Source organism: Urocampus carinirostris, chromosome 18, assembly GCF_059441175.1.
Source record: "Urocampus carinirostris isolate Australia breed hairy pipefish chromosome 18, RoL_Ucar_1.0, whole genome shotgun sequence".
NCBI classification, from domain to species: Eukaryota; Metazoa; Chordata; class Actinopteri; order Syngnathiformes; family Syngnathidae; genus Urocampus; species Urocampus carinirostris.
The window spans coordinates 4,772,276-4,799,810 of NC_142366.1; the positions used below are offsets into that span (position 1 = coordinate 4,772,276).

A 27,535-nucleotide genomic window follows, 5' to 3' on the forward strand; every position below is an offset into this window, starting at 1 on the left:
GGGTGTCTTGGTTGGTTCAGACGTCGCGAAGGTAAAAAGCGAAGAAACCAAGTTATTGCGCTTGCGCTTTGCAATCACGACGCCGTGCAGTTCGACATGAACCGCAAGTGAATGCACTACGGGTTTTTCGGGGGAGGGGGGATTATTTTCCTTTTTTTCTCCTTTTTTTAGGAGCTGCCATCCTCATAATCTTATTTTAGGACGCATTTGTTTCACAGACGCCACATTTTGCGTAAAGTGCCGTGATTTTTTTTTTTTTGCCCCCCTCCCGCCCTTACTTGATTTTTTTGTGGACGTGCGCGCGCGCACCCGTGGAACATGCAGCATCCACGCACGCCACACTCGCCGCGATCCTCCTGATGGCGTCCCCGGGCTTTTGGTCCCTCGGAGCGGGGGACAATTCCGGCAACCGGAGCCCCAACACTCGTGAGTGTTTTTGCCAACCTCCCTCGCTTCAAAAATAAACAAAGAAACCCATTTGAAATCATTGCTTTTTCGCACGGGTTGCATGCGTTCTTTTGTGAAATGAAACTTGCGCGCCACGTTGCATAACGCGTTTTTTCCCGTGAAATTAAAGTTGCGCGTGGATTTTTCTCTTGCAGCCCGAGCATGGTGTCAAGCAGCGGCCCAGAAATTATCGGGGGGCCTCGGATCTAAAATATGCGGTAGGTTGTAGTTAGCTGGAGCATTTTATTCGATTTCGTGAGCTTTTTTTTTTTTTTAAAAAACCGCAATGATTTTAATTATTTGATGTATTATATGTTATCCAAGCGCTTTTAAACGTCAATGAGGGGGACAAAGGCACGCTCGACCCCCCTGGAGCCGCCTGCAAGCAGGAGAACACGGTGGAGGGCAGCTGCGGATGTAACAAAAGCTGCGATTGCAGCAAAAGCTTCGCTGACCTCTACTCAACAGGTGCGCATGCATACGTAAAAATAAAAGAAATTAAATAAAATGATTTCAAAAGCAATCCACATTTATTTTGAGGCCTTATTGGCTTTAAACAAGACGTGATTTCGATGCTTGCTGTAAAGGTCACCTTGATGTTTTTGGTCTGCTGCAAAAAAATGCTCCTTTTTCGAACCCCCTCCCCCAAAAGACCTCCTCCCGGCCACGGACGGTGACACCAAGACGCTGAGCTTCTTGCAGGAGGTGGTGGACATCCTCCTAGCCTATGTGGTTGAGTCTTTCGACCGGGACAGCAAAGTGATCGACTTCCATTATCCGAACGAGCTTCTGCAGAAGAACAACTGGGAGCTGCAACATGAACCCAGTACATTGGACGATGTTTTATTCAGCTGCCGTGCAACCCTCAAGTACGCCATCAAGACAGGTGAGAGGATATAGGCGAGGGTGGGTTTGCACCTTGCGTGCAAAAGAATTGAGAATGCGCCCCCACCCACCCTCTCTCCTTTTTTGTTACAAAATAAGGTTTCTTGCTAAGCTTCAGAAGACAACGGGTATACTGCATTGATGACTGACGTCACCGGACATAAGTCTCGAGAGGGGCATTTGAAATGATTGGGGGGTCATGAATATTATCATCCAAAATAAAAAACAGACCAGGCTTCCAGTTGGAGGGGGCACAAGCCCTCGGGCCCCCTATGGCCCGCCCACAGCGACGAATGTGTGTCTCAGGCCTGCAAAAAATCCAACATTTCTTGCATTGAATTTCTATGAAAATTATGCTAAAAATGATCACTATTTTAAAAGAAATATATATTTATATATGATGATATTGAGATGCACTTCTCAGCATTTAATAAAAAGCGCCAGTCTTGTAAAAAACAAATGGTTCTCATTTTTTGGGTTATCCTTTGCATTTAAGATTCAAATGCAAGTTAAATATTATTTGTTGCTAATACAGAATACACTAAAACAACGAACTGCATTGTTACATGACGGTGGGGCCTAGAAAAATCAAAGTGTGTGTTTCCCATAGCGATGCATGCTATCAAAAATTAGGCCTAAAATAATCATTATTTCAGAGAATAAAACATTTTTTTGTGTATATAAATATACATTTTGCAGCATTTAAAAAAAAACAACCACTGGCATGTGGAAAAACGGATCATTTTTTTTTGCATTTAAGATTTAATGATCCTTAAATGCAAAAATGATATGTATATACATTTTTTGAAAATTGATTGAAAATTATTTCCTGCAAAGACTTAATACATACAAAAACAATGTACAGCAATACTGCATTGTTACATCATGGTAAGGCTGAGAAAAAAAAGGACAATTTTTCCAGACAAAGTAACAAATGATATTTTATTTTTTTTAAAAACGTCTATATATTGTCATGAATTTAAAGCATCTTCCATAAAGTTAATGTAAAAAGTTTCATTGAAATAATTATTTCGTGTGAAAAAAATCCTCAATTTTCCGTCTTTCTTTTCCTTTAACATTCCTTAAATCCAATAAATGAATAACCTAAAACACAAAGAGTCAGTAAATGCAACGAGATAAAGATTTGATCAAAGTTTTTTTTCTTTTTTCTTTAGCAGTCTCTAAATTAAAAAGTACCCCACAAATAAACACCTTACTTTGTTCAGGTGACATTAACGCAATACAACACGAGCATAATAGAATGATTTTATTGGCAATTTTTTGACACAATTCTATTAAAAAAATGATTGTCTTTTTTTAAAGAAATTTGGTTCCTTGCAAAGCCTCAATACACAAAATAAAACCATTAAGTGCATTGTTACATGATGTTTAGGGCTAACAAACAAACAAACAATGTTTTCCATTGCATTTCTGTCACCTTTTGTAAATATATTTTATATCATATAAACAAAAACGGATTTGCATTTTTTTGCATCTACAATTTTATTATTTTTAAAATGGATAAAATAGAAAATAAATGATATATTAGCCTTACCTAAATACAAACAGACGTAGATCCTTTTTTTCACATGCCAGTTGCAATGATATTTTGCAAATGACACAGCATTTCATTTATGTAAATATTTATTTGTTAAAGAATAATTTCCTGGACACATTTTACAGGAATGCAATGCAAAAAAACGGGGCCTGTTTCTTCCAGGCTAAACTATGCAAGCTTTCAAGTTAATTCTTTATCATTATTATTTTTATTGTTATTGTTATTATTCTTATGATTATTGTTTTTAGGTTTTCTATTTATGGAGTGTTTATGTTATAATTTATTTTAAACAATTACTTCTTAGGCTAATTTTTGCAAAACAATGTTTTTTTTTTTCTTTCTATGCCTGAATATCACATGACAGTGTGATTTTTAAAACGTTTTGCCTATTTGTGTAATGATTTTTATTTTATTTTTTGGATGGCTACCATGTAAATGCGCCCCAAAAGACCAAAAAAAGGAATGTATCAAAATTGGGCCTCGAAATGTTGTTTAATCATGTAAAACTATATCAGTGAAAAAAAGATTGATGGATATAACATGAAATGATAAATAATGTTTAACCCATATGAAAATCTATGTTTTTCCAGATTTTGGAGTATTTTTTTAAATGCAGCATTCATGTTTAACCCTCGCAGTGTCCTCATTTTAAGGGTCGTTTTTGTAGTATTTTTTAAATACAACTTGCACTAAAATGTGCATTAAAAACATTTCATTTTTTCTACCGGACAATCTAGAAAAATCCATAACATTTAAAGTTGAATAAAATATACATTGGGGCAGGGGTGTCAAGCTTATTTGAGCTTGGGGGCTGTTGGTAAGAAAAAAAATATTCTCCCAAACTTGTGGATTAAAAAGAAACAAAGAGAAAGAGAGAAAAAGAGAGAGGGAGAGAGAGAAAGATCAAGCAAGAGAACAAGAGAGAATGAAAAACAAAAGGATACAGAGATAGTAAAAAGTCAAAAGAAATATATAGAGTGAGAGAGAGAGAGAGAAAGTAAGAGAAAGAGAGGTGGAAAGACAGAGATAAAAAGAAACAGATTAAAAAAGAGAGGGACAAAGAGAGTGAGGGGGATAAAAACAAGGGGAGAATAAGTGAAAAAAAGAGAACTAGAGAAAAAAGACAGAAATAGAAAACGACAAAGAAAGAATGAGAAAGAGAGATGAAAATTGAGAGAAAAATACAGAGATATAAAGAGAAAAAGGGAAAAAGGGAAATAGAGTGACAAAGACATAGAGAAAAACAGATATAGACAAAGAAAGAGAGAGAGAGTGAAGAGAAAATAGAGGCACAAAAAGAGAGGGAAAGAGGGAGAAACAAAGAGAGAAAACGAGAAAAAAGAGAGACTGTTGCAGAGATAAAGAGTGACATAGCTTCTCTAGCAGAGAGAAAGACGAAGAGAAAGAAAAAAAATTGTGAAAGAAAAGGGAGAAAAGAGAGAGGAATAGAGAAGAGCGAGAGAGAAACAGAAAAAAGAGTGAAGAGAGAAAGACATCAAAAGAGGGAAAAAAGTTAGTCAAATAGAGGAAGAAGAAAAAGAGGAAAGAGAGAGAAAGAGAGAGAGAGAAAGAGAATAAAGAAATCCATCTCCAAAGTCTTTAGGAGTGGCGCCTGTCTTTGGAAATACTTAGTGGAGATCTTTAAGACTGCAGCTTGTTTTTTAGGTCTATAATCCTAAACGGACCTGATCAGGGATGATTTAGGGGAATTTCTTTGTGGGTTTATATCAACACAGCCGCAGGTCATTTTGACCCAAATTCAACAGTAAGGTCAAAACATGTATAACAAGCTGTTATGATTCAACATTATCATTATTATTATTTTTTTTGTCACTTTGCTCTCACTCGGTCCCCTTCCAGCCCACCCCAGGTACTTCAACCAGCTCTCTACTGGCCTGGACATGGTGGGCTTGGCTGCTGATTGGTTGACCTCCACCGCTAATACCAACATGTAAGTTTATGACGTCGTCATCATTATTATCATTTTCGTTGCACGCGTGCCAGCGAATTGCCCCTCTTTTGTCGTCCCTTTTTCCTGTCAAATGAACAAAAAAGAAGGGGGGGGGAATTACCTCCCCCCCACCTCTTTTTAAACGACCCCCCCTCTCCTCACTCATTTTTGTATTGTGTGCCCCTCTCCCTCCTCATTCTCATCCCCATGGGAACAAGGGAGTGGAGAGAAATTGACTGTGAAATGAAATCCATTAAGTCGCCGTCTGCCTGCTTTGGAACCGATAAAAAAAAATGGCAGGCAATACACTAGAAACTCTCAGGTGAGACATATTCGGACATTTTTAACGGGCCCTTTAAAAATAATAATAAATAGATGTGTTTGTGTGTTGCAGTGGTACCTCTACTTACAAATGTCTCTATATACAAAGGTTTCAGGTTAGAAAGTACCTGAACGGCAAAATATTGCCTCTAGTTACTAACGCATTTCAGGATACAAAGTCAAAAATACAGTAGAATGCACTGCCATTTGTAGCTCCCAGAGTTCTATGTGGCAATTAATGGTACATATGCATGAATCCAAGCATGCTCTTCATCTCCCCAGTTATTGTTAAAAGGTAAATTCATACTTTTATGATTTCCTTTATATTTTGTTTTTTTTATAATTATATGCCTCTGTTTTTTTTGTTTATTGTGCTGTAATCTATTTTTTTCAAGTATTTGTTTCATGTTCTGATGCTGTTCTATGGTTCATTTGAAAAAATATAATTTTTGTGAAGTTTGCAACAGATTAGCGCATATACATTCAAAAGGTCTCCCTTCTTACAACTGTTTCAGGTTTCAAAGCTAAATAGAGTAAACATATGTTGATTTGGAGAGGGATGAGTGCAACCAGGCTGTATTAGCCCAATACACACCACTGGAAATGGTGCTCCTACGACCCTAGTGGTTAGGGTTATAGGTCAAATTCTCCTCTCCAGTTTACAGTCAGGGTGTCACACTAGTATACCATTTCGGCAGAAAGTCGCTAATAAGCCCTTTAATTTGAAGCTTATTAAACCATGCCCATGATTGTTCACTGTTGAGATACTTTATGATGAAAACCTTTTGAACAAACTGTAAATATCGGGAAAAAACAGCAAACCACTCAGAGCAATTTCATTGGATGAGCAATAGAAGCGGGTGGATCTCTGCCTAGAGCACAAGGCATTCCCTCTTCTCGCTTACTCAGTGCAGTCTGCGCCAAAGGTAAATACCCTGATATCCTTATGGTTTACAGTATTTTGTAATATTTATACAAAATAACTTTGCTCGCACCTTCTTTTGAAGCCATTATTTAGGACAAAAAAATACAGTCTTAATGCGCATTAACATTAAGATTCCAAAGTGACTGTGATGGGGAGACAAGTATTAAGTGGTGTTTTTATATTGATATGCCACCCAGGCTCTGGCGTAAATATTTTTTCATAGATTATTTCATAGATTTGATCAAATCATCAAATGACACAAACAACAACAAAAAAACAAAAAAAAAAACAAGAACGTTTTTCTCCATGCCATCTAGCTAACATTTGACTTTTTTTGCTAGTTATCGAGTTAAATTTTGGGCTCCTTTCTAGCTATCTTTCTAGCTTTGGTTTTGGTTGTCTATCCGGATATTTAGATGGCTTTTTACTTTCTTAGCTAGCTCTCTAGATCCCTATTAGTTTTTACCTTTTTACCTTTCCAACTATCAAGCTACATTTTTAGCTATTTAGTGAGCCATCTAGCTAGCTTTTGACAGTTTTTGCAACATCTTACCTTTCTTGCTAGTTAGCAAGCTAAATTTCTGGCTCCTTTTTAGCTATCTAACTTGCTTTGTTTTTAGTGTCTACCTGACTATTTAAATGGCTTTTTAGACGTTCAGTTAGCTATTTAACTGCCTTTTAACTTTTTATCCGTTTACCATTCTAGCTAACTATCAAGCCTACTTTTTAGCTACTTAACAAGCTTTCTAGGTAAGTTGCTATGATTGAAATTCATATCAAAATGCCCTTTGCGCTATTTAGTTAGAAAATGTAGCTCCCCGCTTGAAAAAGGTTGTGCTGAGTAAATGTCTCAGGCAGCAGAACCTTGATGAGAGTGTAGAAGAGGAGGAGCAGATATCCTGGAAAGACATGCCCTACATGGAATGTATCACTCTCAGATAGAGAAACTGGCTGACATCAAGAACTCTTACAAGTGGCTGGAAAATGCAGGACTGACAAGACCGCACTCGAGCTCTGATTATGGCACCACAAGAACAGGCCATAATCACAAGAGCCATAGAAGCTAGGACCTACCAGAGTAGCTCAGACTCAAGATCCAAACTGCAAAGACGCCCCTGAAACAGTTTAGAACATCATGGCAGGGTGTTGGCTTCTAGTTGGGGTAGTATACAGGAACATCTGCAACCAGATTGACATAGAAGTACCCAAATCCCAGTGGTCCATACCACAGAAGTTTGCTGAAAACAACAGAATCAAGAACCTGTGGTACTTCAGGTGCTAGACTGACAAGAAACTCCTGGCCAAGCAACCAGACATAGTGGTAGAACGGTAGAAGAGGATGGTGATATTAGATGTGGCCATCCCATCTGACGCCAACATCCAGGAGAAGGAACATAAGAAACTGGAGATTTACCAATGGTTTAAAGAGGAGCTGGAACAGATGTTGAGGTTCCAAGACAGCGTGGTCCCAATGATGGTGGGACACTCGGGTTAGGTAGTAACTCCCAAACTGAAATGTGGCTCCAACAGGTCCCAGGAACGACATCTGAAAACCCAGTCCAGAAAAGTGCAGTCCGAGAAAAAGCTAAGGTTCTGATCAGAACCCTCAAACTCTCAGGCCTCTAGTAGAGGACCCGAGTCAGAGGCTGATACCGATTCCACCCCATTAGGGGTGAGGAAGAGATTATATACAGTATGTCTCAAAACATAAAAGGCCTCGATCCTTGCTTAGAGCACCAATTTGTTTACAAGATAGATAATCATAATCAGTTATTCCCTACATCTTGAATACTGTAATGATAGACATTTTTTCACAGGCCCTTGAAAATCTTTCAGATTCTTTTCAGAATATATGAAACAACAAATTAAAGGCTTCTTTCTTTACTAACGGCATCAATTTCTGCTGACATTAATCAGTGACTTATTGTTGGCATTGTCTATTCATGATTTTTCCTTCCAAATAAAATTATCTCTTTTACTTATACTGTAATAATGGCCAGACATAATTTGACCTTTCCAGCAAGCTTTTTGAAGATTCATGGATTCTTTTCAGAATACAGTGGAACCTCGGTTTTCGAACGCCTCTCAGTTCGAACAAATCGGTTCTCGACCAAAAATTTAGGGAAATTCTTGCTTCGCTTTTCGTTCAAAAAAAATCGGAGTTCGAACGCCGGTACGCTAGGGGCGATGCTGAGCGGCGTACGAGTGTAGATTGCCTCCGCCCCTCGTGAAGACTGTTGTCACGGCAACGCGCACTCCTTTTCTGTTTTCGTTTTTCAAAAGCGGTGAAGGGAGTGTTTTAACCCCTAATTATGCCTCGGAAGAAGGTTGGTGCAAGCAGCAAAGTTGCAGGTGAAAAAAGAGGAGTAGTGCGTACAACTATTGCATTTAAGAAAGAAATAATAGCAAAATATGAAGAAGGTGTGCGAGTTTCCCTTCTTTCAGGAATACAGCATTTCTGTCGACCGGTAAGAAATCCTATTCATTATTCTTTTCTTTATCCTTTAACCGCTCACCACTTGTTGTGGAGACCCGGATGCTAAATGACGTGTAAACGGCCTGATTTTTTTATTTTTACACGTTCATGTTAGCGTAATCTTTCGTACGATTAGCCTGGGTTAGCTATACGTTAAATATTCAAGATAAACATTCAGGGTGTTGGAACGGATTAAAACAATTTTACATTACTTTTAATGGGAAAAAAAACAGCTTCGGTGATCGTACAAATCGGTTTTCGTACAAAGAAATGGAACGGATTATGGTCGAGAACCGAGGTTCCACTTTATATAAATTAACCCAAAAAAAGGCCTCACCCTTGACTCGGGGCAGCATTTTGTGGAACCATACGGGGCTTTTTTAACATTTACTTATGAATTCCACCTTATAATGAATGATTCTGTTCATATTTATTAAGTGTAAATAATTACCAGACATTTTTTTTTTTTGAGTATTCATCCCCTCTTGGGACAAGACATGATGTATTTTTGGATATGATTTATTCATGTTTTAACGTCATAACAAATGATTATAATAGTCGTGTAATAATGTGTAAACAGGTTCACGTACGAGGTGGCGCCAGTTTTTGTGCTTCTGGAGTACGTAACCCTGAAGAAAATGCGTGAAATCATCGGCTGGCACGAGGGACGTGGGGACGGCATCTTCTCGCCTGGTGCGCATAAGCTAGCACTGTTCATTTGCATACAGATGGAGGGAGAAGGGGTGAAATAGGGCAGCTAATTAAAGTGAAGCAATTAAGGGGGTAGGCTTCTTCTTTTTTTTATTTCCATAGCATCTTTTGAAGCATTGATGTGATAAAGTATCGGATCAAGATTTAAATTATTTACATGAAAATATTGTTTGTATGGGCATTTTTATTATTAACTGCCTACCATTTACTTGATTTTTTGTAAATAATCGTGAATACAATAAACATTATTGTTAATAATAATGTATGCATTTAGGCTTTTCTAATGAAGATAATGAATTAGGGTGGGATTTAAAATCACATTTTTTATTTTGGAATATAGGTATACAAACAGGCTACCAGATTATTTTAATCATAAACAGTATGTTAAAAGGCTGTAATTAGGACATTTGGAAGAATCGAAATAATAATCAATGCTTTACTAATTTTCCCCACTAGGTGGCGCAATTTCCAACATGTACGCCATGCTGCTGGCACGTTTCAAGATGTTCCCCGAAGTCAAGGAGAAAGGAATGTCATCCGTTCCCCGGCTGGTGGCCTTCACGTCTGAACACGTAACATAAAATTCTTTATTTTTATCATGAATCAAACAAATATATGTAAATGTTATGGCAGAAAAAGCTCACATTTTTTTCCTTGACTTCCATTTGTATAGATTTTTAGACAATCATTTTAAAACCTGGGACTTGGCACACATGGATAATGTCATATTTTAGATTTGTAATTTTCAAATGGTGTTGTTAATTTAATATGTATTTTTAGGTCAATTTAATCCTTATTTTTTAAATATTTTATGTATTTATTTAATTTAGGAGCAGGAGTTTTTTGATTATTTTGCTTATTTTCATCATAATCTTATATTTTTTTACCATACATATTTGAAAACGTATTATTTTTAATGTAATTTATTATATTCCTTATATTCATCATTACTGTAAATATGATGGCGGAATGGCTCACATTTCAATTACTGAGACGTTCTGGTTTTAGTCTTTCCTTATTTTAAATATTGCAAACTGGCATGGATGATGCCTTTTTCCATATTTGGTATTTTCAATTTATTATTATTTATTTTTTTCTTTTTCTTTTTTTATTTATTATTTTTTATATCTTATTTTTGTATTTTTTAATTTTAATGTTTTATATTATTATTTAATTATATCATATTATTCAGTGTTCATTTTACCTCTGAAAAGTGATGGGTCCCGGGGACTCGCATGCTCAAAAACCTATGGGTCCCAACAGAGATCTATGGGTCCCCAAAATTTAGTGTTATTGAGGTTGAAATCGTAAATCGGCGAATATACATTATATAAAATATAATATAAATCTATATATTCATTCAGTTTAAATCATCAAATTATTAATTCATTTCTGCATCAACTCATTGTTGGTAATATACCGATTAAAGGGATAACCACAAACCTGTCTTTTTTTATTTTCTCCTTTTATACTTCCTTTTTTTCTTAACGTCTTTATACAACATAATTCGTAATATCAATCATCAAAGAAAGTGAGCCGTTTGAGAGCCGGCTCTTTTTAATGAGTTGAGCCAAAAAAGCCGGTTCTCTAAAAAAAAAAAAACGGACTTCCTTTCACTCCACAACGAAATCTTGTTGGCCGAGATCGGCGTGCAGACAGAAACTCAAACCGCGAGACCAAAACGAAAATGCCTGACGAATAGTTTGGAGTGCAGTAAATCATTGTAAACAAAAATAATCGGGTAATAATGAAAATTTTGTGGCAAAAAGGTTGCGCGACGGGGACGCACGTTGATTTGAGACTATGCGTCCCCAGCAAAAATTATGCGTCTAGGACGCAGGGATGCGGCCAAACAAGAACACTGTTATTGATATTATTGTGATTATTATTACTACTATTACTATTATTCGTTTTATTATATGGCAATTTGGCACACATGTCATGTCATGATGTTGTGTGCTATTTTGTAGTATCATTACTTTATTATTATTTATATTATTATATTACGTTATTTTTAATCTTACGTAATTTTATACATGATTGAAAAAATATATTTGATTCTATTAATTTCCTTGAAAAAAAGAATAACATTCTTTTTTTTCAAGTATTTATTTACTTTTGAATTATTGATCGTATTTATTATGATTAGAATTTTAATAAATATTCTATGATATAATAATATATCATATTTTCATATTTTATTAGAGTCATTTCTCCATCAAAAAAGGAGCAGCAGCTCTGGGGATCGGTACCGAGAGTGTCATCTGCATTAAGGCTGACCAGAGGTAATCACACATCATGTTACCACAATTGCCAGTACAGTATAACATTTTTTTATATGTGGGCTTATGAGTCAAAACAGGTTATCATTTTTGTTTAATAATGTTTCTGTAATTTGGGATTCTTCTATTTTTTTCCTGTCTTTTCTATCTTGATTCACAATTTTAAAAGAATACTTCATTTATAATCAAAATGAGCACAAATGTCTGCCATTGGTTTGTAAAATTAGAAAATATTGATTTAAACCTGCAAAATTATCTGGAAGATCTTTTTGGATCTCATCTCATCTCATCTCATCAGCCGTACCGCTTATCCTCATTAGGGTCGCGGGGGGGCTGGAGCCCATCCCAGCCATCTCCGGGCAGTGGGCAGGGGACACCCTGAACTGGTTGCCAGCCAATCGCAGGGCACACGGGGACAGACAACTCACTCGCTCATTCACACCTAGGGACAATTTGGACCGGCCAATTCATCTGAAATGCATGTTTTTGGAACGTGGGAGGAAACCGGAGTGCCCGGAGGAAACCCACGCAAGCACGGGGAGAACATACAAACTCCGCACAGGAAGTCTGGAGCTGGATTTGAACCCACAACAGGTTCCCATGACGCACAAGCGCTAACCACTGCGCCGCCGTGCTGCCCATCTTTTTGGATTTATTTTATTATTGTTTGCATTGCTATCCTAAACAATTTCATCAAACAAAATAAGAAAAAACACCTTGCTGCCACCTACTGATATAGATGAATATCAGTCACCTGACTGAATCCTAGGTAGAAAGCAATGCCACTAAAGAATTACTGGATTTCCTGCTGCGCACTTGACAAGGTCACAAGGTCTCATGGCACACTTATGTGCCCTGGCACACCAGTTGAAAAACACAATAAAATATTTTATCACTTGAGGGGAAAAGGCTTTTTATACGTCAAAATCTATACTCTTAGATACTTCTATATACACATTTTTTTAATATTAATATAAATTGTTTTCTTATCTATTGGATTTTTTCATATATATATATATATATATATAAATATATATATATGGATGCACCCCTTATCTCCTCAATAGGGTCGCGGGGGTGCTGAAGCCCATCCCAGCTATCTTTGGGCAGAGTGCAAAGGACACCCTGAACTGGTTTCCAGCCAATCACAGGGCACACAGAGACAGACAACTATTCATTCGCTCATTCACACCTAGAGACAATTTGAACTGGCCAATTAACCTTAAATGCATGTTTTTGGAATGTGGGAGGAAACCGGAGTACCCAGAACAAAACCCATGCAAGCACGGGGGAGAACATGCAAACTCCACACAGGAGGTTCGATCTCATGACCTCAGAACTGTGCCGCACACGCGCTAACCACTGCGCCCCGTCCTATATATATATGTGTATATATATATATATATATATATATATATATATGGGCCTGCTTTTCTTCAGCAGGGATGATTAAAATTGATGGGAAGATGGATGGAGCCAAATACAGTCAAGTCAAGTCATCAAGTCATGTTTATTTGGATAGCCCTTAATCACAAAGAGTCTCAAAGGGCTGCACAGATCAAAAATTATTGCAAACTACAGACCATTATGACACCATCCCCTCATCTAAAACCTACATGAGGGCAAATAATACACATATTATCAACATCCAATATAGGTTATTCATAGGCTAAAGAGTAGAAGTGTGTTTTAAGCTTAGATTTAAACATTTCCACTGAGGTTGCAGATCGAATCTTAGGGGGAAGAGCATTCCACAGCACCGGGCCCCGGATGGAGAATGCTCTCGAACCTGCGGATCTCTTCTCGGCTCTTGGGATCACTAGTATACCAGCGTTTTCAGAGCGAAGGCTCCGGACCGGAACATAGGGGGAAATTAAATCTGAAAGATATGAGGGAGCAAGTCCATGCATGATTTTGTATAATACCAACAGAACCTTAAAATCACATCTTAAGCTCACAGGGAGCCAATGCAAGTTGGCTAAAATCAGGGTAATGTGATCAAACTTTCTTGTCTTAGTTAAAAGCCTCGCTGCAGCATTTTGTACCATCTGAAGGCTCTTGATTTTGGACTTCGGGAGACCGGAGAGTAGTGCATTACAGTAATCAAGACAGGAAGTAACATACGCGTGAATTATAATCTCCGCATCTGACTGCGACAGACGAATTTTAGCAATGTTGCGAAGATGGAAGAAAGCTGTTCTAGTAATATTCTTCACGTGTGTTTGAAGGGACAGATCGGGGTCAAATATGACACCAACATTTTTGACTGAGTCACTCTGGGTGATATTACATTTTTCAATGTTCAGAGCAGTTTTTGAGAACAAGTCACGACATTTAGATGGACCAATAACTAACGTTTTGGTCTTTTCAGAGTTAAGGCGCAAGACGTTGAGTGACATCCATTCTTTTATCTCAGTGAGGCAAGCCTCCAAATTTCCACAGTTTAGTGTGGTAGATTCCTCCATCGGAAGATGTAATTGAGTGTCATCTGCGTAGCAATGGAAACTGATATTATACTTGCGAATAATATCACCTAATGGAAGCATGTAAATGCTGAAAAGAAGGGGGCCAAATACTGAACCCTGCGGAACACCACAGGTAACACTAAAGGGCTCAGATGTCATTTCATCATATTTAACACAGTGCGTCCTATCTGAGAGGTAGGATCTGCACCATAAGAGGATGGTTCCTGAGAGACCAATCCATTTTTCCAACCGTTCTAGTAAGATATTATTGTCCACAGTGTCAAAGGCAGCAGTAAAGTCCAGCAGCAACAAGAGTGATGAAGCGCCGGAGTCTATTGCCAGTAGAAGATCATCGGTTACTTATTCAGGGCTGTCTCAGTCGAGTTGTTAGCCCTGAATCCTGATTGCATAGATTCGAAAAGATTGTTCTCGGATATAAAATCATTCAACTGCTCTGCCACATCTTTTTCAAGTACTTTAGAAAGAGGTAGGTTTGACACAGGTCTATTATTACATAAGCTTTCTTGATTAGGGTTGGGTCGGTTCAATGTAGGTTTAATAACAGCGAACTTAAAAGCCGCTGCAACTACACCTGAGGAGAGTGATATGTTTATAATATTTAGAACTGAAGGTCCAAGGACCCCAAAAACACCTTTAATCGGTGAACCCGAAATACAGGACAATTCTGAAAGAAAACCTGATGGAGTCCGCAAAAGACCTGAGACTTGGGACAGAGATTTGTCTTCCAACAAGACAATGATCCAAAACATAAAGCAAAAGCTACAATGGAATGGTTCACCAAAAAACATATCGAAGTTTTAGAATGGCCAAGTCAAAGTCCAGACCTCAATCCAATTGAGAATCTGTGGAAAGAAATGAAAACTGCTATTCACAAACGCTTTCCATCCAACCTCACTGAGCTCGACCTTTTTGCATGGAGAAATGGGCAAAAATATCAGTTTCTTGATGTGCAAAACTGATAGAGACATACCCCAAGCGACCTGCAGCTTTAATCGCAGCAAAAGGTGGCGCTACAAAGTCTTAACTCAATGGGGCTGAATAATTTTGCACACACACTTTTTCGTTTTTCATTTGTTAAAAAAGTTTAAAATATCCAATAAAGTGTTTTCCACTTCATGATTGTGTCCCACTTACTGTTGATTCTTCACAAGAAATTAGTTTGATATCTTTATGTTTAAAGTCTGAAATGTGGCAAAAGGTCATAAAGTTCAAGGGGGCCAAATAGTTTTGCAGGCCACTGTATATATATGTATATATATATATATATATATATATATATATATATATATGTATATATATGATTATTTTTTTCAGTGGCAAAATGATCCCCGCAGACCTTGAACGTCGTATCCTGGAGGCCAAGCAGAAGGTAAGGCTCACCAATGACTCAGATTTTGATTTTGCAACCAGAACATATCAAATTTCATGGATTCGTTGTTTTGTTTTCAGGGTTTCGTGCCGTTTTTTGTGAGCGCCACGGCAGGTACGACGGTATACGGCGCTTTCGACCCGCTCATCGCCATTTCCGACATTTGCCGCAAATACAGCGTCTGGATGCACGTGGACGTGAGTAGCAGTAATAAAGCGCTCACTGTGTTCGACCTAATTTGCAGAAGACACCCACCGACATCCAAATGGGAGTTCATAAATCATCTCACGATGCTCTGTGGCTGCTATCGACCCTCTTCTTTTTCATTTCATTTTTCTTCCCCCTTTTTTGTGAACGGCAAAATCTCAATCAAGAGTTGTGAGAAAAATCCTTATTTCCTTTTTTTCATGATAGTCATCACATTCACATAATTAAAGGCTTATCATCCCATAATACATGTCAATAGAAAGCCTAGCATCTGCAATATAGCCGCACAGGTAGCTAACAAGATGTTAAGGCAGTTCACCTTTTGGACTTGTTGCTTAAAATTTAGCGTGATCTCTTTTCATTGAGTTCTTTATCGACATTATCAAATTGAAAAGCCCAAAATTAGCATTAGTGAGTTTGCCACGCAGATGACTAAAAAGATTTTTAGGTAGCTGATTGAAAAACTCTAATTTAGCATTTGTGAGTTAGCAACACAACTTCCTAACAAAAGGTAAAGGGTATTTTTTCGCACCTTTTGGAATGGTTGTAAACTCCTGCTGACAATGTAGCATCATCTGTTTTCATAGAGTTCTTTATTGACATCATGTTTAACAATAATATTGAAAACTTTGAAATTAGCATTATCAAGTTAGTTGCACAGCAAGCTAACAAGATGTTAAGGCAGTGTATGGCACCTTTTGAACTGGTTGCTAGCTCATGCTAATAATCTAGCAACATCTATTTTCATTGAGTTCTTCATGGCAAATTATTTTTATTATTCAAATTGAAAACCTTAAAACTAGCATTAGGGACTTAGCCACACGGCTGACTAAAAAGATGTTGGCAGCTTTTGCACATTTTAAACTGGTTGCTAGCACGTGCTAACAATTTACTACATAGAGCTGACTAACAAAAGGTAAAGGCAGTTCATTGCACCATTGTTATTGGTTGCTAGCATGTGTTAACGATATACCAATTATGAGTTTTTCTTAAAACATAAGGTATAATATTGCCCTCATTTTTAACAATCAAATTGAAACGATTATCATTAGCATTGGTGAGTTAGCAACACAGCAATGTGGAGGCAGTGTATTTAGTTTTGGACTAGTTGCTAGTTTATGATAGCAACTTAGCATCATCTGTTTGTCTTCAGAGAGTTCTTTCTTGACATTATTGTGAAACACCAAGTTAAATTAGCTTACTTTAGCTAGTTAACGCCTTCGTTCTGAAAGCGCTGGTCTACTGGTGATCCCAAGAGCCAAGAAGTGTTCCGCAGGTTCGAGAGCGTTCTCCATCCGATGCTGTGGAATGCTCAATCTGCAACCTCAGTGGAAATGTTTAAATCTAAGTTTAAAACACACTTCTACTCTATAGTATATGAATAACCTATAGTTTTTGTTGACAATATCTCTGCACTATTTGTACTTGCAACATCCGTTGCAGCCCGGTCATCCTGAAAGGGGGATTACCACATGTACGGTCCCTTCTCAAGGTTTCTTCATTTTCCTCATGTTGAGGTTTTTGAGTTTTTCCTTGCCCTCATGTTGGTTTCAGATCAGGGGATGGTGTAATAATAGTCTGAAATAATAGTCTGTGCAATAACCTGTGCAGCTCTTTGAGACTCTTTGTGATTAAGGACTATACAAATAAAAATGACTTGACTTGCCTTGACTTGAGCCATAAATTGACTGCATGATTTTAAATTGGTCAAAACGAAGGGAAAAATAGCTATTTCTATTCCTAAAAATACAGAACGTCCTAAGTATGCTATAATCAAGAACAAAAAGTATGTTTTTTGTTTATCAAATTGATTTTTTTGTTTTTGTTAAATTAGGGCGCCTGGGGCGGAAGTCTCCTAATGTCCCGAAGACACCGATGGAAGTTGGACGGCGTCGAGAGGTCAGTACGATTTTACAAATTTTGTGATCGTAAGAAAAAATCGAAAATCGTTACAATTAATTTACGGAACCCATGCTAACAACTAACTTTGGATGCTTACAATATCACTTGTCGTTGCAGAGCTAATTCGGTAACTTGGAACCCGCACAAGATGATGTCGGTACCGTTGCAGTGTTCTGCCCTGCTGGTCCGCGAAGAGGTCAGTTTCGGACCACTTTTGTCTCGAGCAGGGGTGTGGAAACTAAGGCCTGTGGGCTAGATGCGGCCCCTCAGGCTTTCTAATCTGGCCCGCCAAACAAAAATTGTGAGAATATAATGACAATAAATATATAAGTATCAATAAACCATGTGTGTCTACTGCAAAAACACTACAACAGAAATACTAAAAAATACAACAAACTTACAACAAAACTAAATATCAAAAGTAGTGCTTAAAACAGGCTCCTATGATATTATTTTGCTTTAATTCTGAAAAGAAAAAAAGGCTACAGAAAGACCAGTACAGTAATACTAAAATACTGTTAAAGAAACACCACTTTAGAAAATACTACAAAATTACAGTTATACTACAAAATTACAGTTATGGCAATTTTACAAAAATGCTTGAGAAATTCTACAAAATGCTTCCAAAATACAAGGAAAACTAAATATCAAATGTAATTCTGAAAAGATAAAAATATTGCAACACAAATGCCACAAAACAGCAGTACAGTACTACTATAATACAAAAATGCTACTCTGAAGTACTATAGAAATACTACTCCAGTAATTCTACTTCAGTGACACTAAAATTCGCTGTTGCAAAAAATATTATAAAATACTACAGAAATACTACAATTATATTACAAAATTAAATATCATGTATGAAGTGCTTAAAACAGTACCTAATATATTATTTTACCGTAATTCCGAAAATAAAAAGGAAATGCAACAAAATGCCAGTAAAGTAATACTATTACAAAAATACTACTCCACAAATTCTACCACAATAAAATTACAAAAATATTAAAAAAGTACTACAAAAATACTACTCCAGAAATACTACAAAAAGTAGATCAAATGCAATGCTTAAAACAAGGACTTAATACATTATATTGCTTAAATTCCAAAAATCGAAAGAAATGTTACAGGAAAAACTACTAAAATATAAGTACAGTAGTATCATAATACAAAAATACTACAAAGAAATACTACATAAATGCTCAATTTAACGAAGATATTACTAAAGAATTAGTACAAAAACAAAAGTTGGAGTAATACTACAAAAATACTCCAGAAATACTCCCAAAATAAAACAAAACTAAACATCAAATGTAGTGCTTAAAACAGTAGCCTGATAAGTAAATTTGCTATAATCAAGAAAAGAAAGAAATGCTACAGATTAAAAATACAACTGCAGTTATAAAATATATTTGAAAATGGGACTCACATTGTTCCTAATGAAGTCCTGCCTCCTCTGCTCTTTGTCACCCCCTGTAGGGCTTGATGCAGAACTGCAACCAGATGCACGCCTGTTACCTGTTCCAGCAAGACAAACATTACGATCTTTCGTACGATACAGGCGACAAAGCGTTACAGTGCGGACGCCATGTTGACATTTTCAAGCTGTGGCTCATGTGGAGGGCCAAGGTGAATGTGGGGAAATGGGCAGGGCCCAAAAAATTAGGAAAGCCATTAACAATGACGTTCCGCAGGGCACCATCGGTTTCGAGGCGCAGATCGACAAATGCCTGGAGTTATCCGAGTATCTATACAACAAGATTAAGGACAGGGAAGGATACCAGATGGTTTTCGACGGAAAAGTACGTATATTGGGAATTTTCTTTATTTTGCAACATTTTTGATGCTATCAAAGTTTTAGACCAACGAGATTACCACACAAAATTTCAGATTCAGATTCAGATATACTTTATTGTCATTCTTGTACACGTGTATACAGAACGAAAGGTTGATACATCTGACCCGCTCAGTTTTCTTGAATGTACAGATATAAATAAATGTTGCACTGAGTTAGAGTATTGAAGTACTAATAATACTTTTGTTTGAATTAATGTGTATCTAAAAATATATAGAGTTTCATGATATATATATACACATACGTACACACACACACATATTTTATATATATATAGATATATATATCTCATCTCATCTCATTAGCCGTACCGCTTATCCTCAGTAGGGTCGCGGGGGGCTGGAGCCCATCCCAGCAATCATCGGGCAGTGGGCAGGGGACACCCTGAACTGGTTGCCAGCCAATCGCAGGGCACACAGGGACAGACAACCCATCCGCTCATTCACACCTAGGGACAATTTGGACCGGCCAATTCACCTGAAATGCATGTCTTTGGAACGTGGGAGGAAACCGGAGTGCCCGGAGGAAACCCACGCAAGCATGCAGTGGTTATATATATATATATATATATATATATATATATATATATAGGGCAGCACGGCGGCGCAGTGGTTAGCGCTTGTGCGGCACAGTTCATGTCATGGGAACCTGTCGTGGGTTCAAAATCCAGCGCCAGACTTCCTGTGCGGAGTTTGAATGTTCTCCCCGTGCTTGCGTGGGTTTCCTCCGGGCACTCCGGTTTCCTCCCACGTTCCAAAAACATGCATTTCAGGTGAATTGGCCGGTCCGGATTGTCCCTAGGTGTGAGTGAGCGGATGAGTTGTCTGTCCCTGTGTGCCCTGCGATTGGCTGGCAACCAGTTCGGGGTGTCCCCTACCCACTGCCCGGAGATGGCTGGGATGGGCTCCAGCCCCCCCCAGCGACCCCAATGAGGATAGGCGGTGCAGCTGATGAGATGAGATGAGATATATATATATATATATATATATATATATATATATATATATATATATATATATATATATAAAATATGTGTGTGTGTGTGTGTGTATATGCGGTCATACTGCTCTTTGGCATTCTCTAGTGGCTCGATGGTGCATTTTCAACAAACAGCCACAACAACCTTGCCCAAGGAGAATGACTGGCAACGCCATGCCATTATGCTGGTTACATACAAAATATATTTTTGCTACTTGTTGCTAGAAGGTTTTCACTAACAGACCGTGAATACTGTACCAGATAATTCCAGCCTAATGTTAATAGTTCTTCTATCCTCACTTTGAGGACTTTTAATTGATGGTTAGCCTGCGGCCTAGCGACTGATGCTTATTTGTACAAACATCTTAACCAATTCAAGTAACTACCACTGAATAAGAACGTTTGTGACGTTTAAGACTTACATGCCGATTAGATTCCTGGCTAATAAGCTAAACCCAATTATTAGGTACATAGATAGCTAGCTCACAAACAAGTTATCAAATATATTAAAATTTTCCATGCTCACTAGTTCAGCTACTATACTAATGCTACTTTTTCTCTCCTCACTTCGCTTCACTTGTCTGATTGAAAGACAGCGATATTTTAATCTTTTTTTTTTTTTTGGTGTGTGTGTTTTTTATCAGCCTCAGCATACCAATGTTTGTTTCTGGTACCTTCCTCCTGGCATGCGCTACATGGACAACAACGAAGAGAAGAAGAAACGTTTGCATAAGGTGACGTTAGTGCAAAGATTTTCTTTCATTTGGAAATAATTGCAAAAGATAACAAGAGAGAGTTGAAATTCGCCCAAAAGAATGAAGCTCAATTGTTTTTTTAGTGATTAGTTTTCTCACTGATGTGTTTTTATATTTTTCGTACATTTTTCAAATAAAATAATAAAATGATGTTCAAATTTTACAAAAAATGTTTTTTAGAAGTCATATTTGTTCTAATAAAAATGCTCCCTTTTTAAATAAAGCATGAAAATATGATTGTTATTTTTTTATCATCTTATTAATGGTATGATTTTTATCTAAATTTACTTGAAATATTTATTCTGAGAAATAGTATTTTCATATTATTCTTATCACAATAAATCTTAATGAATCATTAAAAAATTCATAATATTAATTCAAAATATTTAGAAATAACAATTGTATTATACCCAAAAATAAAAAGATTAGAAATCACACATTTTAATTCAAAAAGAAAATCATAAAGCATTTCCTAAAAATATATGTATTTTACTATTTTCTACTATTACGAGAGATATATTTTGTAAAAAAAAAAAATCAATAATAATGATGACAGAGCAGATCTTAAGATAAACTGTAAAATTAAACTCGAAAATTAGTACTAAAAGCAATTTTTACAGAACATAATTTTAAAATAATCGTAAAAATTAAAACAATTTTTAAGCCTAAAAAATATTTGGTATAAAAATGTGAAAGGATTTAGTGAAAGTGCATTTAAAAAGAAACAATACAAATCTTGAAATGTTTTACTGCATAATATCATTGAAAATGTATTCATCAAAAAAATCTTTAAATCAATTTGCAAAAAGTTAACTTTCAAAAATAAAATGAACCCGATAATTATTTATTAAAACATTTTTTTTGAAGAATTTTAAAAGTAGAAAAACAATCACGGCAAAATTATCATTAGTTATTTCACATCATTTCCCTCAATAGATATTTTTCTGCGTACATTTTAAAAGGCTTGTAGCAATTTTGGTAAGGCTAACACATAAACCTAGCATCCCAAATAGTGATGAAATACAATTTTTAAGCAAATAAGTTTAACTAGCCTAGCTAAGTCCTAAACACACAATCAATAACCTTTACGTCTTGTTAGCTAGCAATGCGGCTAAATCGCTAAGGGTAATTTCCAATTTTTCATCCTAATTCTTTGAAATAACAACAATTATTTACTCCATATTTTAATAAGGTAATATTACTCATGAAAAACAGATTATGCTAGCTTGTTAGCATGTGCTAGCAATGTCATATATTTTTTCATATTCCACCTGCAGGTGGCGCCGGTCATCAAAGCGCGCATGATGGAGTACGGTACTACCATGGTTGGCTACCAACCGCAGGGGGACAAAGTCAATTTCTTCCGCATGGTCATCTCCAACCCGGCCGCTACCTTCGAAGATATCGACTTCCTCATCGACGAAATCGAGCGTCTGGGCCAGGATCTATAAATGATACTTGCTATATATTTTTCCCCTCTTAAAATAAGATCAAAGGTATATTCTCTTAATTACATACAGTGAACAACCACAACAATTTAAAGCAAGACAAAAGTCGGTTAGCTTCATGCTAACATAACGTGCAACACAAATGACAAGCTAACAGAAGTTAGTGTTGTTACTCGAAAATGAATTCAAGAGAAAAAAACGCAATCAATTTGAAGTATCGATGTATAGATATTTGTAAATAAACATATATCTCTATATTACATATGCTAGCTTTGCCGCAAGCGTTGTATAAGTGCTTCTGTCCGCTCGTGTCGTCCCAGTCGACAGCCTTGATAATCGGTGTAACTCAAGATGTGCTCAGACGTGGTAATGTGCAATAAGTCTACTATTACTAATATTACGCCGATTTAAAATAAATTTCGCTGCCAGTGTGACGTGCCAAAGTGTGTGTTAGCGTTTGTGAGTCGTTTTTGAAATGAAAACTTCGGGATTCGTTACCTCGGCGGGATCCACCGCCATCGTATTGCAGGCTGATCTAGCTTGGTAGCTAATGTATTGCTCGAGAGTCTATAGGTGAAAAGTGAAACCAAATAATGTAAGGAGTTAGCTTCCTGGCCAATATGGAGATAGTAACATCAGGCTAACAGCGAGACATTTTGTTAAAATAAATCATACAGAATGTTTAGGCCAACTTCAATAGCTTTTGATGCTAGCTCACAAATACATTGTAGAGAAAAACTTCGGAATTTGTTACTTCAGCATGATCTACTGCCACTTTATCGCGGGCTAGTGTTAGCTTGTTGGCTAATATAGCACGTGAGACTCAGTTGGTGAAAAGTGAAGCCTAAAAACGTTTGTAGTTAGCTTAATGGATAATATGGAGATAGCAACGTCAGGGCTAACAGACGAGAGAAGTTTTATCCTTAACTTTAATAGCTATTCTTGCTAGCTACAGACAAAGCTAGCTCACAAATACGTTTTAAATGAAAATTTGGGGATTTGTTACCTCGGTGTTCTCTACTGGCATTGTAGCACGGGCTAGCGCTAGCTTGGTGGCTAATGTAGTGTTTGAAAGTCTATCAGTTAAAAGTAAACCCAAATAATGTGAGCAATTAGCTTCTTGGCTAGCATTAAGATAGCAACATCGGGCTAACAGTGAGAGATTTTGTTTAAACAACCTGAACAGAAATTTTAGCCCAATTCCACTAGCTTTATGCGAGCTACAGGCAAAGCTAACTCACAAATATGTTTTAAATGAAAATTTCGGGATTGGTTACCTCGGTGTGATCTACTTCCGTCATATCCCGAGCTAGCTCTAATGTAGCGCTCGAGACACAGTCGGTGAAAAGTGAAGCCAAAATGTGTACAGTTCACTAGTTTCATGGCTAATATAGAGATAGCAACATCAGGACTAACAGACAAGATATTTTGTTTAAATTCAAACAGAAATCCAAGCCAATAATTTGTAATGCTAGCGACAGACATAGTTAGCTCACAAATATGCTAATATGCTAAAACAAAATGAGATCCAAACAGACATTTTAACCCGATTCTTAGGTACAGAGATTGCTAGCTCACAAACACGTAATCAAATTTATTAAACTCTTCCATGCTAGCTCTGCAGCCATTTAGCTACTTTAGCGCTATCCAGAAAAAGCAGCTAATATGGTAATGCTAATTCCTCTTTCTTCACTTCGCTTCACTTGTTTTGATGACATTCAGATGATGATTAGCTTTGTTGCTAATACAATTGTATTAACATGCCTTGAGGCCATGTGGCCAATGATACATGGCCGATTCTAGTGATGGCCACTGAAAAGAAGTAGCAATGGTTAAAAATTATAGGACGTTTAGCTTCCTGGGTAATTTGTTAAAACAAAATGTGATCCAAACAGACATTTCAGCCCGGTTCTTAGGTTCAGAAATAGCTAGTTTGGATACATGTAATGAAATATATTAAAATCTTCCATGCTAGCTCTGCAGTTATAAAGCTAGTTTAGCGCTATTCCAAAAAAGCAGCTAAAATGCCAATGCTATTTCTCTCCTCACTTTTTTCAGTTGATGACTAGCTTTGTTGCTAATAAAAATGTATTTACATGCCTAGTGGCCATGTGACTAATGCTATTTTATTACAGTGACTTCGTTGATTCTAGTGATGACCTCTGATTGAGTAAGCTAGCAATGTTATATGACGATTAGCTGCCTGAGTAATATGCTAAAATAACATGTGTTCCAAACAAACATGTTAGCCCGATTCTTAGGTACAAAGATAGCTAGCTCACAAATGCGTAATCAAATATATTCAAATGCTAATGATAATTCTTCTCTCCTCACTTCGCTTCACTTAGATAAACCTGCCTTGTCACCAAGCGGCTAATGTTAATTTATTCTTGCGACTTAGCTGCAAGCAATGCTAAAGACTTAGATGACGATTAGCTTCCTGGCTAATTTAACCTAACATTCATCTGATTTTAAAACAAGTGAACACATTTCAGCCCTGGATTAATTGCTACAAATTTGAGCTAACACTAATGTAGGCTAACAAGTACGATATATCAAATACGTTTAAAGCACCCGTATGCTAGCTAGCCTTTACTCGATTCTACAGCAATATCGACAATGTGATTGAAAGTAAGAAAAGCACATTTATCCTCACAATCTCGTGTAAATAGCGCTGTGTACGTGATAAGGATTATACGTGATGCTAACTCATATTTTTCTTGTCGCAATGTGTGTGTGGGGGGGGGGGAGGCAAGGTGAGGATAGTATTATTAATGTTGTTTTATTATTTACAAAAAATGTTGACACAATTTGTACCTTTTTTGGTCATTTACTACCAATAACTGATCAAATCATGTTTGACAGTTAAAGAGTTAATGACAGGGTAACTATAAAAAAAACGAGGTTATCATAAATTATATGACTTTTTTTATGGAGTTTTAAGCTAGTAGGTCCAAATATTTGCCCCCACCCCCCACCCCCTCCTGTTGTAGTGTGTCGAATCGAATGTATTTTGGGTGTGCGTGTCTCGTTCGTGTCGTTTTCATTGCCTTACCGTACGTAAATTTACACCACCTGACTCCGCCCCTTTTTGTGGGGGGCGGGGAGCACTTTAGCCAATCACATGCAATGTCGTTTTTTCCTTAATGAGGGTAAGAAATGTGTTGAAATGTAACCTTGAATGTGCAATTTATATATGTTGTTCTCTGGGCGGGCGGGGTCCGAGAAGCCCTCTAAAGGTTGTTCCAATTGACGTCCACGATTATTTGACTCGAAATTAACTAATGAAAGTGGGTGTTCCTTATTGAATTGGAATTCAAAATTGAGGGGGAGAAATGTAATTCGAATTTCTTTTTCGGTGGGGAACTTAATCAAGTTTTTTTTAGATAAAGACTTGCTAAATGCTAAAGCTAAAAGCTAAAGCCAATAATTAGCCCTGCTTTTTGGAGTGAGTCGTTTTATCTTTATTGAAATGTATTCAAATTGACTTGAGCCCGATTAGTAATTTAAGTCATTCTCTGCCAGGTTAAAAACATATTAAGATGTCTTTATCGCACAGAACGTGTAAGTGCCATTGACGGCTATGGACGTCCTAGACATAACTTTTAGCTCCAAAATGTTTTAATCGAAGAATTGAGTGTCATTGACAGTTATAGATGTCCTTAGGATAGTTTGTCTTTTTTATGTTTTTCTAAATAGAAAATATTCCCCACACATGTTATTTTTGTCCTGAAAACCTTTACAACGTTAACTGCTAGGCAAAAGAAAATGATGTCTATAACTGTCCATGGTATTGAAGGAGTAAGTGATATTGACAGCTATAGATGTCCTTATAGATGTCTTTCTTTGTTTGTTTTTTCTTCCAAAATTGACTGTGTTCCATACATTTGTCGCTTTGACAGTCATCCTAGAATGAGTACGTGCTATTGACGGGTATAGACGTCATAAACATAATTTGTCTTTTTTTCCTTCCAAATGGACTCTGTTCCAAACTTTTGTCCTTTGACCGTCTCTCCCCAAAAATTGATGTCTATAACCATCAACAACCTAGAATGAGTAGGTACTGTTGACAGCTGTAGAAGTCCTAAAAATATATATTTTTTTTATTATTTTCTTCCATCAAAATGGACTATTCTCAATACCTTTGTCTTTTGACAGTTTTGAAAAAAAAAAAAACCATTCTATCATTTTCCGAAAATAGAGCTGCATCTGATTTAGTGACAGCATAATTCAGCAATTGGAAAATGATGCTTTCGCAACAACCTTTTGAGGGTTTGGCTCAGACGTTCTGCAGGATTTGTGTTTTTTTCCTAAATGTTACCCCGACATTTTTGCAGAGAACGTCTTATCGTGCTAGCAGTTAATGGCGACGTGGCTCGCTGCTCCAGGCCTCTTTTGCACGTGCTTGCATGCGCTTTCTGGCCTTGCCCCGCTTCTTGTTTGTGATGTAATGCCTCCTATATATATCGCACACGTATATTCAGTCTATATATACCTCTACATATAATCAGTGTCAGTATCTACGCTATATTATCGGATGACGTTTGGCTTTGTAAGTAGCTCCGTTGTGACGTTCAGCATAATCGTCGTTTTTGGGCTTTGTCGTGGGTAAAAAATCGTATCTGTGTGCTGCTAGCATGCTAACCTAGCCTCTACGCTCTGTCTTCTTCTTCTGGTGTTTTTTGCACTTTTTCCCGCTGCCTTGTGTCCAATATTCTAGCCGCATGTTCCCGTCCTCTGCGCTTCGTATTTAACCTCTTTCGCTCTCTTTCGCTAAGGGGGCTTCTGGTTGTAGCGACCCACTGCCGCCATTTTTTTTCCCGCCCCCCTAAGAAAATATTAATGGATTTTTTGTTGTTTATTACCGTAAACGATTGATAAGTCTTTGTTGCCACTCGATGATATGGTGCAAAATGTATATTCTGTAAAGTGACGTGCTGGAGTTTAATTAATTAATTAAAGTTTAATTTGTTTGTCTGGAA

General features: G+C 37.1%; 1 protein-coding gene and 1 long non-coding RNA gene across 2 annotated transcripts in view; one reads left to right on the forward strand and one right to left on the reverse strand.

The window, feature by feature from the left end:
- Positions 1-19,036, reverse strand: part of LOC148348085 (uncharacterized) — a 33,230-nt gene extending 14,194 nt beyond the window's left edge. Inside the window, exon 1 of the long non-coding RNA XR_015847514.1 lies at positions 18,947-19,036. This is a non-coding gene — a long non-coding RNA (uncharacterized LOC148348085). The remainder of the gene's footprint in view (positions 1-18,946) is intronic.
- On the forward strand, positions 1-27,535 carry gad2 (glutamate decarboxylase 2). Its single transcript, XM_088321911.1, has 16 exons — positions 1-426; positions 603-665; positions 772-915; positions 1,100-1,333; positions 4,751-4,841; positions 9,144-9,256; positions 9,731-9,846; positions 11,480-11,559; positions 15,357-15,411; positions 15,492-15,608; positions 17,453-17,517; positions 17,638-17,716; positions 18,997-19,146; positions 19,212-19,319; positions 20,995-21,084; positions 22,383-27,535. The coding sequence occupies exons 1-16, from the start codon at positions 360-362 to the stop codon at positions 22,554-22,556; spliced, it is 1,746 nt and encodes a 581-aa protein (XP_088178037.1). The 5' UTR covers positions 1-359; the 3' UTR covers positions 22,557-27,535.

Coding starts and splice junctions, on each gene's coding strand:
- gad2 (XM_088321911.1), top strand. CDS start 360: ATGGCGTCCCCGGGCTTTTGGTCCCTCGGAGCGGGGGACAATTCCGGC. Junction 1,334..4,750: donor CAAGTACGCCATCAAGACAG/GTGAGAGGATAT, acceptor GTCCCCTTCCAG/CCCACCCCAGGTACTTCAAC. Junction 17,518..17,637: donor AAGTTGGACGGCGTCGAGAG/GTCAGTACGATT, acceptor TTGTCGTTGCAG/AGCTAATTCGGTAACTTGGA.